The sequence below is a fragment of the Cupressus sempervirens genome, chromosome 6 (genome assembly GCF_028749045.1).
Source record: "Cupressus sempervirens isolate cs-2001-9-10 chromosome 6, ASM2874904v1, whole genome shotgun sequence".
NCBI classification, from domain to species: Eukaryota; Viridiplantae; Streptophyta; class Pinopsida; order Cupressales; family Cupressaceae; genus Cupressus; species Cupressus sempervirens.
In genome coordinates this window covers 96209371-96224105 of record NC_143123.1, presented here as the reverse complement: position 1 = coordinate 96224105, position 14735 = coordinate 96209371, and the positions used below count along the sequence as shown (strand labels likewise).

Genomic DNA, 14735 nt, shown 5'->3' with positions numbered 1-14735 from the left:
CTTGTAAACAATACCACATGACAGGATCAGTTTGCTATTCATTTTTGACACATTTGTAGAACCAAGACAATGTAGATCTCACTTTGCTCAAGCTATTTGAGCACAGATGAAATCAATATATTGTCCTACTGATTTCATCGTCTTCCTCAGGTTATTAATGACTTGTAGTCTACATGTGTTCGCCTGAATATACATTTCATCATCTTCCTCAGGTTATTAAAGACTTGTAGTCTACATGTATTTGCCTGAATATACAGAATACATAAGCTGCAACCAGAACATCAATAAAGACATTCCACACAAATCTCAACCAGCTACAAAACAATAAGTTATCCCAATGGTTTTCTGCTCCATGAGTACTCTCAAGGTTTACTAACTCAGTTTTTGGCAAGTACTGACTGAGACTTACCAAAAACCTTTTCACACCAGCAACATGGCAAAATCATGGAAAAAAAAATGGGTTGTACACTCTATTACGGAAGTAATTGGTAAAATACTAGCTTGTTATTAACAGAGACCAAAAGGTCAATTTATACAAAAGAATAAAGCGATGTTTCCTTAGGAAACTATCAAAAAGAATAGAAATATTCTATTCTAACAAACAAAGCTAAAAAAGTGAAAGCTAACTAAAGCTAACTAGATATTTACAATAGATAACCATTAACTAATAATAGACGACTTATCTATTATTGTATACCCTCCCTTAATGGTTAATCTATCTAGAACACCAAGCTGTCCTCTGAATTTGACAAACTTATCAAGACCAAGAGGCTTGGTGAGAATGTCTACAGTTTGATCTGTGGTAGGAACATACTGTAGATCAATAGTTCCATCTTCAACCAGCTATCATATGTAATAACAATGAACATCCACATGCTTGGTTCGTTCCTGGAAAACTGGATTCCGTCTAACTTGATAACATCTTCGTTATCAACAAACAAAGTAGTCAATCCTGTTGGTGACATCTACATATCCCCAAGCATCTGACGAAGCCAAACAGCTTCACATCCTGCCTTAACAGTCCCTCTATATTCAGCCTCTATAGAAGACAGAGAAACTACTTGTTGCTTCTTGCTGGTCCATGTGACTACACCGGATCCCAAACTGAACACATATCCAGATGTTGACTTTTTATCGTCAACAGAGCCTGCCCAATCTGAATCTGTGAACCCACTGAGTTTAGGATTAGAACTTCGAGAGTACAGAAGTCCATAATCTGAAGTGCCCTTCACATAAAGAAGCACACGCTTTGTTGCCATCCAATGATCAGCCTTAGGAGTTGTCATAAAGCGTGAAATATAGCTGACTGCGAAGCTAATATCAGGCCTAGCAGCAGAGAGGTAGATGAGGCTACCTACTAGTTGCCTGTATGTAGTATCATCAACGGAAGGAGAATCAGACTTTGCTGATAACTTGAGACCTTTCTCCATAGGTGTAGATGCAGGTTTGCAATCTTGCATCCGGAATTTGTCTAACAGGGCCCTGGCATATTTGGACTGAGAGATGAATATACCAGAAGATCGTTGCCAAACTTCAAAACCTAGGCAATAATGCATGAGCCCAAGGTCAGTCATATCAAAAGACTGGCATAAGTTCTGTTTGATTCCCTGAATCAAAGATGCCGAACTGCTAGTGATGATCAGAGAATCCACATAGATAACTAGAAGAATGATGTCACTGTCAGTAGTCTTGATGTACAGATTTGAATCTGAAGAACTCCTCTTTAAGCCTTGATCACCGAGGTACTTATCAATCTTGATGTACCATGCCTAAGGGGCCTGCTTCAAACCATAGAGAGCTTTTACTAATTTGAGAACCTGATGGTCTTTACCAGCAACCTTGAAACCAAGAGGCTGCGTCATGTAGACCTCTTCATGGAGATCACCATTCAGGAAAGCACTCTTTACGTCCATCTGATGGACCTTCCAGCCAAACTGTGCTGCCATGGCTAGGACTAATCTGATGGTGCTCATCTTTGCAATAGGAGCAAAGGTCTCCTCATAATCAATGCCCTGACACTGAGAAAAGCCCTTTGCCATTAAACGAGTTTTGTACTTATCCAAAGTACCATCCGATTTGTATTTGATTTTGTAGACCCATTTGCAGCCAATGGGTCTCTTCCCTGGTGGAAGATCAAAAAGGACCCAAGTGTTGTTCTTCAGCAAGCTCTGGTGTTCAAATGTCATGGCCTATTCCCACTCTGGAATTCCTTTAGCCTCAGAATATGTTTGAGGTTCAAACACACTGTGAATATTGGCCATAAGAGCAAAGTTAACAGAATCTGTAGTATTGCTCTTTTTCCAAGTAGTTCTCCCATCGACGAGCTCATCATCATGAAGATCAGCAAGTGTCTTAGCCCACCACTTAGGCCAGATAGGAGAAGGACCAACAGTAGTACTAGGAGATGCTTGATCAGCAGGATCTGCATCAGAAGAAGCTGGATCAAACTCAAGTGAAGCATCTTCAAAACGAGGTGATCCTGCAGGAGAAGCCAGAGGAGTCTGTACAGGTATCACTGGAATAACTAGAGCTGCAAGAGCTACTGGAGCCCTCCCATCAGGTGGACCTAATGGAAGCCGAACTCCCAAATCATGAGCCTGCATAGGCTGGTCTGCTGGATCAGGAACAGGAGAAATAGGCATGAATGGTCCTCACTACTCATCAAAGACTACATCACGGCTATATATGAGATGAGATGTCTCAACATCAATCAGGCGGTAGGCTTTGTGAAGACTACTATATCCAGCAAGCATCAGTTTCTAACTCTTGGCATCCAACTTGGTGCGTGAAGCATCAGGGATCCAAACAAAAGCAAGAGAGCCAAAAACCTTCAGGTGACAGATTTGGGGCTTGCGGCCTAACCAGGCCTCTTTCGGAGTTTTACCTTTGACTGCCACTGTGGGTGACCGGTTCAACAGATAAACTGCAGTGTTAATTGCTTCTGCCCAAAACTGCTTCGGAACATATCTATGTTCGAGCATGGAACGAGCCATCTCAGTGATTGTCCTGTTCCGACGTTCAACTACACTGTTCTGTTGTGGCGTGTGGGGTGTGGTGAACTGGCGTTGGATGCCATGTGTATCCAAGAAGCTGGAGAAAACATTAGAACAAAATTCCCCCCCATTGTCTAATCTAAGAGTAATAATAGATTTCCCAGACTCTTTTTCAACTAAGGGTTTAAACTTCTGAAATACAATAAATGCATCGGATTTCTTTTTAAGGAAATACACCCACATTTTTCTACTGAAATCATCTACAAACAACAGAAAATACCTGTACCAAAGAACAGAAGGAGTGGCCATAGGGCCACAGATATCAGCATGAACAAGCTGAAGTACCTGAGAAGCTCGCCAAGAATCGCCACTGGGGAAAGGTGTGCGATGTTGCTTCCCAGCCTGACATGCGTCACAAACTCCAAGGCGTTGAGTTTGAATATCTGGCAAACCAAGAACAAGCTCATCCCGAGCAAGTTGTGAGAGATAATACACATTTAAGTGCCCATATCGTTGATGCCAAAGTGTCTTGATGGAAGATCGTCGAGCAGCCATAGCTAAGTCCTGAGAATCACCAGAATTAGTAAGTCTAGAAAGACCATGATCCTCAAGACCAACTGCAATAGTAGACTTAGTCGCCCGATCAATGATGGTGCACTGATGTGAACTGAAGGTGACTGCCAAGTGTGGAGAATGTCACAGCAACTGACTAACTGAGAGTAGATTTAGTTCCATCCCTGGAACGTAGTACACATCAAGGAATATGAGATTCCTCCCAACAGACTGACTCTGAATGCTGCCTTTACCAACAACCGTGTACTCTTCTCCACCACCAAAAATAATAGAATCTGAATAAGGCTGGTAGTCAGTAAACCAGTCTTTGCGGTGAGTGAAATGTCGAGAGGCACCTGAATCAATGTACCAAGCAGACGACTTCACATGATCTGCAGGTCTCTTAGCCATAAAGGCGTAAAAGGAAGATTCTGCCTGCTCAGTGTGCTTTGCACTGTTCGCTTTGGATTATGAACCGGATTGCGTAGACTGGGCAGCTAAGCGTTTCCGACATTCAACCTTCATGTGACCAAACTTGTGACAGTAGTTGCATTGAATGTTCTTCTTTCTGGTACCATCGGATGCTCGAGCAGAAGACTTTTGCTGAGATGGTTGCTGAAACTTGCCCTAATCCTTTTGAAAGGATTTCGCAGCAAAGACTTGCTCAGTGGAGGTGGAATTGGAGCTGCTACCCAACTGTTGTTTCCACCGATCTTGCTGAAGCAGCAGGGTGCAGAGATTAGTGAACTTTTAAAGATCAACACCAGTAGATGTGATGTTGAGAGTCTCGATAAAATGCTCATAGGATTTTGGTAAACTCCGAAGAGTGATTACCACAATATCCTCTTCCTCCATCTTGCGACCGATGGCAAGTCGCTGATCACGGATTTCCTGAATCCGTTTCAAGTGTGCCTTGAGCGTGGTCCGCTCATCCATGACAATAGAAAACAGAGTGTTTTTTAGAAAGAAGGCTTTACTCTTGTCAGAAGTCTCATGAAGACCTTTGAGGTGTGTCCAGATTTCAGCAGTTGTCTTGCCGGATGGAATCTGAGAAAGCTGATCATCAGTCACGGATAACTTGAGAAGCATTATTGCTTCTCAGTTATTCAGATCCCATGTATCTTGATTAGGACCCGAAGAAGTCGGACGCTTCATAACACCCAAAACAAGTTGATCGATGTTCTGATATTCAAAGATTGTGATGATGCGCTGCTTCCAGGTTCCATAATTGTGACCATTGAATTTGGAGTTATGCTTGAGCAAAATATTTGTCAGAGATGCCATGGCACGTCTTTCAATAAAAATTTGTGAAAATTTGTGAAGGCATGTTCTTCGAGGCAAAAATATGGAAGACCCAGGAGAATCAAAGAGTGACCCAGAAGAGAGCTCGAAAAACCTAGATGGAATATGCTGTCGTTTTCTAAATCCGTTGGCTCGAAAATTGAGGCACGAAAAAATGAGGCACCCAGAAAAAACGAACAACAACCCAGTTGAGCTCTCGAAAAACCCATCAAGAAGTTGCAAACAAAAAAATTTCTGACCCCAAAAATTAGGGTTTCGAGCCAAGAAACCAGTCGGCGGATTTGAAGGTCAAAGCAACATAAAAATGGTGTTTGCAGGTCTGAAAAAGACAATTTTGATCAGAACAGGGGCGTTTTTGCCTAAGACAGCATAGGCAAAGAGATTTTAGCATAAAAATTTGTGATTTCACCCTCAAAAACGTTGTTCCTTGACTGCAGGAAAAAACATATGCCAAAACTGAAACCCTAGCTCGCGATTTTCAGATATGATGAGGATCCAAGTTGCAGAAAAACAACCTCCAGATCTACGATTTTCAGCAGCTGAAAAATGATAGTGAACACATGAATTCTTCAAAAAACGGAAAACCCTAGACGAGTTTTTGAGAAATCGCAGAAATAATTCCGAAAATTTTGAAGCAAATAATTTCATAAAAGAAATTATAGAATTTTCAAAAAAACTTCAAGTATTAGCTCTAATACCATATTACAGAAGTAATTGGTAAAATACTTGCTTGTTATTAACAAAGACCAAGAGGTCAATTTATACAAAAGAATAAAGTGATGTTTCCTTAGGAAACTATCAAAAAGAATAGAAATATTCTATTCTAACAGATAAAGCTAAAAAAGTGAAAGCTAACTAAAGCTAACTAGATATTTACAATAGATAACCATTAACTAATAATAGACGACTTATCTATTATTGTAATACACTCCACAACACTATTTTTATAGCTGCCACAAACTAATTTGCATTTGGATTATTTTCTAAAATTTACTCTACTTGATTTGAAAGCCTCAACAAATCAACTAGTAACTTGAATATTTGACTGCTTCTTGGCTTATGCAATGTAAAGCTCTCGGGCTTCAGTATGAATCATTTGTTCATAACAAGATTTCACAGACAAGAACTTCATTAACAAAGATTTCCTCACCAATGTTGTATTAATTGAACAGTATATGTCATTTGTGATATTCAGGAAGATATCTTTGGATGATCATCTTCCTAAAACCTCCAATCATGAGCAGCACAAATTTAGTGATCAAACTTAACTGTTCAGTATAACAATATTTCATTGAACCATAATGAACATTAATGATGATAATTTGCCAAGTTGTAATGCCATTATTTACCTTGCTCTAGAACTCTAAATTTCAATTTTCGAACTTGTGACAATATTGATAGGAATTGAGGTCATTGTTGGCACTTGGATGAGTTGCAGTGATGTTCTATTGATTGCAATTTTTTTTATTGATGACAACAAATGTTTTTATGTTCATGACAGACTCAAATTTTGTATATCACAGATTGTTTATCAGATCAGCGAGGACAATGGTTGACAGAGTTAGATGTGCGAGCTTGCATACGTGTAGCGGAATGAGTGTAGATATCATGTCTATGTTCGTTATACATTATGTGATGATTTGGTTAAGTTACTTATTGTTTGGTGATTAATAGTAGCAAACCAGTATACAGGAAATAATGACAGAGATAGTTGTAGGTATTTTTGCTATATCTTATTGGCGAACAGAAATTAATGCTAGCAAGCATAGAAGGTGGTAGAAGACTTGTTCGTGCACATATGTTCGGAAGTGAGAAGCATTTGGATTATTCTGGAAAGGTCGCTAGTGTGTAACATGTGGTATATCTTACTGGCAGTCAACTGTGATATTCTAGCGTGTGATTTATCATTGGAAAATGTAATATTATTATTGTAACGTGTGGGAAACTTAATGTAATGGTTGTATTGATGCTTATGAAGGCGTGTATGCCTTAGCATGGTCCCTATGTAATTAATTGTATATTGGGGAAGCTCTAACAAGCCAACTTAATTAATTATTTGTAAAGGGAATAAAGAAAAGTTGTTTTCCTTGTTTAAGATGTATGTATGGTGAATGAGTTGTATGTCTTGATATATATGAAGCAAGCCCTGATGTTGGATTATCAGAGCAAAGCAGTGATGATGATGGTCGATTGAAGTGGACTTCAAAGGAACTGTTTTGGCAAGTAAGTTCCAGATCAGTCAGTTCATATTTATTGTTTATATTATCCTGAAAGTGCTGTCTTTCAGTTTTGTTGGAGCACTTGGACAGTGGGTCTACTTGTTCATCTCAGCCCTTAACAAGGTTAGAACCTTCTAACAAGGGTTCAAGGTTTCCTAAAAGAGTTCTATCCTTTAACAAGCACTATTGTACTAAATGAACTGTATTTGACTCCTAACAGGGTCACATCCTTTCACAAGGAAATTATATATTACTACATTATCTTGTGGGTGTCATCCCCACTGAGGTTTTCCCTCTGATCAAGGGTTTCCCTAGTAAACAAATCATTGTGTTACAGTATACAGTTTCTTATTGTTGTGCATCATTGTTTTAATTGTTGGCGATCTAATTTATAAGTTTGGATTTAATTACATTTGTTCACAACTGATTCACCCCCCTCCCCAATTGTGTGTGGACTTTACTAAACAAATATTTGATAGAGAAAACCTGTAACTGAATTTTGTTTCTTGTGCCATACAAGCTCTCAATAATCTTGACCTGTTCATTGATTCCATCATAGTCTTAGATATACAAATCTTACCTTGACTGGTACACTTTTCAATATTTCGACCATAATAAGACTTGATATTTCATAGATCTGCACTTGTACCTATTTTTCATTTTGTATGATATATGAGCTCTCAATAACCTTGACTCGTTAATTAGTACTATAATAGTCTTAGAACAACAAGCCACTTTCTTACTTTGACAGAGATATTTTTCAATACTTCCATCCTCGTAAAAATCTTGATATTTATACATTTCTATCCATGAGTAGAAGTACACACTTAATTTTATTCTTAGAATATAAATAGTAAAGGTCAAGCCAACTCCCCAAATAAAGGACTGAGTACGTAACAAATTACAATACGCTTATCTAATAACACCTCTTAGTGTCAAAATTTATTCACATCTATATCATTGTTGCTTCTTCAGTTCAGCACATAGTTTACAACAAAAAATTCTTAGCCTTGAGATCAGATCTGTTATGAAATGTCCCACTGAGAAAATGTATCAGACATGTCAATAACCTAGTCCAACAAACAGGTCCCAATTTTATTATTCATCCCCATACCATACTTGTAATTTGGGATCCAAATCAGATTTGCCTTGATCATTTAGTCTTATTCCAAAACATGTTAAATGTAAAACAAATATGATGTTTCGTTGTTTAAAATTCAAACATTAGCCCACTGCTCCATTTTCATTGAACAATTAATGTATTTTTGGTTCTGGTTTTACTACCAGCCCTTACAGGAATATTAGCTAAAATTGGTCATCCCCAGTCAAGAGGATTGTTGGCTAAAAGCCTGCAACGTTATGCTCTTAACCATATTGACTTTAGATCCTAATTATCATGCCACCATGCTTAATGGGACATTGGTTCATATAAATCGCTACTGTCCCTTATGAAACTGTTGGCTCTTAATCTGAATTTACCACAAACAATCAGGAACTGCCAGTCAAAAACATAAAACAAAAATCGTAATCTTGTGTACTAAAAGAACAATCAACACTTCACAATGAAATCCAATCATATGAAAGTCAACTTGGTTCGCATAGTTTTTTAATTTCGACGACAATTATCATTTGTAAATTAAATCAATTTTGGAGAGTCGCCAACAGGCAACTCATCCTTGGTCAAAGCTGCTATAAAACAAGTCAATGCCACAGTAGAAGTTCAATGCTGAAACAGAAAGTCAATACAGCAACAGAATTCACTTTAAAAATGAGATTAACACAGTCAACAGTAGAGGAAAATTGGAAATGTCTCAGAATCTAGGGACAATTAGAGCTGGTATCAACAGAATGTTTTCTGTCTCGCTATCTGTTCTCAATCTTGGGAAGTGCACTGAATATCAGCTTGGCGGTGCAAATGGTTGTCAGCTTGGATTAAAGCTGACATGCAAATGTGTGCTCGATTAGTCACATATAGGTTGGCATAATCTAGATTAGACCATCAGCAATTATTAATAAATATTTAAAACTAATTAACTTAACCCAGTCAGGATAGAGAATGATGTGCTTTGATCTTCACTGAAATTTGATTAATTTTTACTTGCTGATAATATCAATGTTAACAAACACAAGATCACAACTAAATGTGATAGCATAAATGATAAGTGTCAGTTGATAAAGACATGATTAAAATTCCTACTTAGCATTTGGAATCAGGTGCTTTATCTGGTGTCTGTCCTGAAACAATTCTTCACTTGTTTGAAAATGCTGTAAATGGTATCAAGGTTGACAAATGTCAAAACAAGTGTAGATGTGCTGTCTAAGTGACCCACATCTTCCTTCTCTCTGTTTTGAATTCAGATGTATTCCCTGGTTTCTGTCCTGACTCCCAAGACTGCCATCCATTAGTTGATAAGTGAATTATGGCTACATTATTAATTTTAGACAAATTCTACACAATCACGCCATTCCTGAACTTTTTGAACCAATGACAATGAAATACTGCAAAGTATTCCATATCCTGAGGTATGTTGCTTGAAACCATTGTATCCGCTGTCAAAATCTTTATTATCTTCTGTATCCAATACAGACCAATTTCAAAGTTTCTGTTACATCCCAATTTTTTACCCAATTTAAAATGTTGAGGTTTCACGTGAAGTCAGTTGACAATTAAAATTTGTTATGATCATGTAAGATGGTTAATCGTTATAATTTCATATGAAGTTGGCATGATAGTTAATCATTATGGTGGTTTATGAATAATAACTTGTTATGGTAAATATGATATAATCATGGAGAATTCCCTTGCAGGAACATGGCGAAGGGGGGAAACATTGCCAAAAAGGAATTGGGCATGGGAGGCACCACCATCACTGGGCAAATAGGTACAAGCCCTGAACCACCATGGCTAAGGGTAAACAACTAGGCAAGCAAGAGTGTACGTTGGATGACCATGAGCTAACCAATTAAATTTCATATCATTTAATAGTAAAAGAGAACATTAAGCATTTATTAAAGTAAGAACAAATTGTTACTTTTATTAATTGAGATACTTGAGGAACCTCCTGGTGTGTTAGGCAAGTCTTAAAATATCGACACCATGATGCCTAGATGCCTATACTTGTACATGCATGTATATGTATATATGCGGAAATCAAATGAGAAATATACAATTAAAATTTACGCATGTATATGTGTAGGTGTACATGCAAATACAGGTAGACGTAAATACCATGGTGTCTATATATTAAAATATTAGGAAGATGAGCCATTATTATTATTACTATTCTTTATTCTTTCATCAAGCTTATTACTTGGAAGATAATATGTCAAATATTTGAATCGGTGGCTTCAATTTCTTTGAGCGTTGGCTGTGTAACTCTCCGTTACCTACCTTCTTCTTGATAACCAATGGAGCGTACAGGGAGATATTATACACTTCCAGCTACCTTACTTATTGCACTAGGAATTCATTTCTAGATCGCTCTTGATTGCTCTGAGTCGAAGACTCGCTATTATTACCAGCTTTAAATCACGATTCAGAAGTTAGTTGCTTGATGGAAGCTTGTGGTAGCCAGGCCATGATATTGATCATAACCAGCATATTCAGGTCATGAAATCTGTTCAATCAGCTCCCCTTTATTTGTTCTTATCTTGCGGAACATTGAAAAGATATATTTCCACGATGACATGATTTTATGATGCATACTGGCCGTAACCAAAAGGCCAAGAGCTTATCGATTTTGAAAGCACATGAGTTGTTTCTTCTCTCTATTATTCTTTTGTTTGAGATTCTCGAGTGATATTACTAATACAGCCCCGCACCCTCATGTGTGATGGACATCATTGTAATTGCTTTCAATCATTTGTAAATGTGTAACATGTATGTTACATGCGGAGCTATTTTTGATATAAGGCATAAGCTCTGCTTCTTTCTTTATTTCCGATCTTGCATGATAACTACACAAGGGCAGATCATAGTTCCATAACATGTTCTTTACCATATTAAGCGTAAAGTAATTTTGTGAGAATCTGAATCCTATATTATGATACTCTAACTTACTCACTGGCATGTGTTGTATAGCAGCTGTAGTAAGAATCAAAAAGGTATTCAAGGAAACCATGTGTTAAAGATCTCATTATTATAGTAGTCTCCTGTGATGCACCCGAGGCTAGTGAAGTCGTGTGAATGGGTGAAAAGGAGAGGAATCTTGCAAGGAAGAACAAACTATGATCAGGTTCTCAAATTTCATTAACATCTTAAAAAGAAATTACGAAAACATCCAAGTCAGCTCATGATTGTCCAAGTATACTCAATTGGGAAGTCGAGTAGTGGAATTAAGTACCAGGATGCTCAATGTGTGGTCAAGTTGTTCCATGTCTATTCCGGGTAGGGGGGGCCCTTCTAGATAGAGAAAGTGTGGGGATAAGTTTAAGGTCCGTGGTTGTGAGGGTAAGCCCCTGACAATGTTTCCCCTCTCCTCAAGATGTCGGGACATGCACCAGGCAAAGATAAGTTATGCATTCAAACATTCATTGATAACAATTATTTTACTTTTATGATGTTTATACGAGTAGAAGATATGATGGATTAATTTATACCATTGAATTCCATTATTTCCTTTAATGAAAGCAACCTTCCTCATCAATGTAATTGGTAACCAGTTAGATTGATTGATCGTCCAACTAAACATGGAATATATCTATATGCAAGAGATAGGTTTATCTGATGGATTGTTATTTCAGTCTTTCATTTATAAGAATAATGATTATGAGCATATGTTTTAATCTTATGTTATTGCCACAGATAGCAATATGAAGAAAAGGAATGATACAGTGGTATCTGATGCCCTAAATGATACAATGGTATTTGATGGCCTAAATGATACAGTGGTAATTGATGCCCTAAATGATACAGTGGTAATTGATGCCCAGATGATATAGTGATATTTGATAGTATTTGTCATTTCGATAAAGTGGTATAGCTATTTATTCCTAAGTGGTATTTATGGACTAACCTAGGTTTTGCAGAAGCATCCCTAGACGGATTTCGGTTTAGAATTCTACGATATGTAGATTTTAAATTCCGTGTTAAATTCATTGATGGTGTCTTCAATTGCTAGTCATGAAATTTCTGTTTAATTGATTGTAACCGTTAATCTCATTCACATGAACGTATCTGTTATAACTATCTTCCTAAGAATATGAAGTATTAACTATATTTCCTTGATATGCTATTATGTTAGTTAAAACCCAAGAAAAGTGGTTGTTACAGTTTCTACCGAATATTTCATTGTTACTTGAGACTCATGCTACAACTCGACAAGATGAACCTGTAAACCTAAATCTAACCCAAAAGAATCTTCATAGAAAATTATTCCAATGGGCCTAGCATGGAAGCTAGGGCATTCCATATTCTGTTGGAGAAGTCTAGCCCTATACTACTCATTCCCATACAGTGCATAGTATGGAATGCCCTAACAACATCAATCCGTATTTCTAATCAAGCTTTGATAACGTTTTAGTTTCAACCAGCTAAGACTGGAATCCAGAAACTTCCATTTCCTGTTGAAGTGCTCCAGCAACTGGCCCCTTTATAGTCAGGAATAACGATTGTTCTTCCAAAAAAATCCTAGCTTCAGTTTGCACTGCTCATAGAAAACATAACCACCACTATTACAGGATTTCTTTGTGTAAAGTATACCTCCTCTAGTCCCCACCAATGCAAGGAATCTAAAACTTAGTGATATCAGAAATAATCATAAGCACGTAATCCCCGCGCCAAGAAAATAATCCAATGAATTCATAGCCTTCTCCTTCAAATGTTCGAACCACAGACACAGTATTCACTTAGCCGATAAATTTACAACGGTAGGAAACGCAATAGCTTTAAACAAAATTGAATTGGATAAGAATAACTGATTGACAAATTCATTTAAAATAAAATAACAAACTTTGCAATTAGCTCGAATACTTAAGGTGTAAAGTTTACGAGAAAGTGAAACTACCGATTCTGTGATGAGGCCTAATGCCAGCCATTTTCATTCTTTTCGCAAAAGCTTCGTAATATTTTTGAAGCGATGCAGAAGCGTCCACGTCTGTGATACAAGAAACACCTCGCTTGACCTTATAGCAGCAATATTTCATATTATTTTGCAGAGATAGATTTTTTAGAATGATATTTCCGGTTCTAGCTTGGCATAGATTTAATGAATACATCGTAAATCGGAAGCGGTTAAAGTTCAAACAAGCCGAGGTTAAATTGCGGTGGAGAATATCCGAGCAAAGTAAAATATTTTACCTACGCCATGGAAGGGCGGAAGGAAACAGTTTTACTGTTTTAAAGAGGATAACATTACGGAGCTTGGCAACTCAAAAAGTTCATTGTCTTGTTTTTGGGGTTTTTCTAAATCTCTGTGCGCCTGGTTTGCATTCATGTTCGTGCTAAGTAAAATAAGCTATATCTAATGATTAGCTTAATTTATTTTTTGTTTTATTTTTAACATAGATCTAAAGTAAAGCAATTTAGATATTGGTAAAGAGATTATTTTAATTTAAAAGTTTAAACTAGCATCTGTATGAAAAATGAGGTGCAATGGTTAGTGTATAGTAAGATATACATATTAAATATTTGCAGAAATTAAAGATAAAGTTATAAATTTAATTACATTTAAATTCTCTACAATCTACATTTATTGTAATTGTATTTTTAAATGTAACATTAATACTAATTTAATCTTAACATTGTATCTATCCTTAATTTAAATATGAAGAACACCAATTCCAATCTTATTATTTTCTCTAAAACTTTAAACAAGGAAAGGAGAAAGCATTAATTAATTATTAATTATTAATTTTTTATGTTTTCATTACATTTATAGAATTTTATTCAGTAAAAATCTCTTTAAAAATTATCTAATAGACTAATAATGTTCATTTTTAGAAACAAAGTTAGTAATTAACTCAATTGTACCACTTGGGGGTACTAAGGCATAATAGTGCATTATTATTGGGAGTTTGGGCATTCATGCATAGTATTAGATCAATTGTGCAAATTTTTTATTGTTAAAACAAAAAAATTGTACTAGGAAATATGTTTCAACAACACTTTTGAAATGACCACTTTTTTTACTCTTGTGTGCACAAGATATCCCATAGTGTTTGTTTTTACTGCCCAAAGGCTAAAATAACAGCTATAACTAATTAAGTTGCCCATGAATACGACCAAAAGAAACTATCAAAATATAACATATCATTTAAGAACTTAAGGCATGCAAAATTAAACATTGTGTTCTTCCCTTAATAAAGATATTTCAAAGAATGTTTGGTATTTTAGATAATAAACAAATGTCACGTAGTGGCGTATTTCTAGTTTAGAAATTCAAAAATGTGTAAAATAGATATGTAGAGAATCATTCTTCTGATTGATAAATTATATTCATGTCAATTATACTTTTATGAGATAGTTAATAATAATTACTTGATTTATCTAAATAGAAAGGTTCTTTTGGGTTTTTATATTTATATATTAACTTGATTTCACAATAATTTTTAGTGAATTGAATTAAGTAGGTAGAAAGTATTTTGAATACATTTGTTAGAATTACATTTTAACATGGTGGAATTATCAAGTGATGTTGGAATATAACAATAGATTGAATCTTTTAATATA

At 36.3% G+C, this 14735-nt stretch overlaps 1 protein-coding gene across 4 annotated transcripts in view; it reads right to left on the bottom strand.

The window, feature by feature from the left end:
- Positions 1 to 13516, bottom strand: part of RSY3 (Adenine nucleotide alpha hydrolases-like superfamily protein) — a 246350-nt gene extending 232834 nt beyond the window's left edge. For all 4 annotated transcript variants that reach the window (XM_089786909.1, XM_089786908.1, XM_089786910.1 and 1 more), the window contains exon 1: positions 13072 to 13516. In XM_089786909.1, the coding sequence (XP_089643035.1) occupies positions 13072 to 13282 (211 nt within the window). In that variant the 5' untranslated portion in view covers positions 13283 to 13516. The remainder of the gene's footprint in view (positions 1 to 13071) is intronic.
- Between the last annotated feature and the right edge of the window lie 1219 nt (positions 13517 to 14735).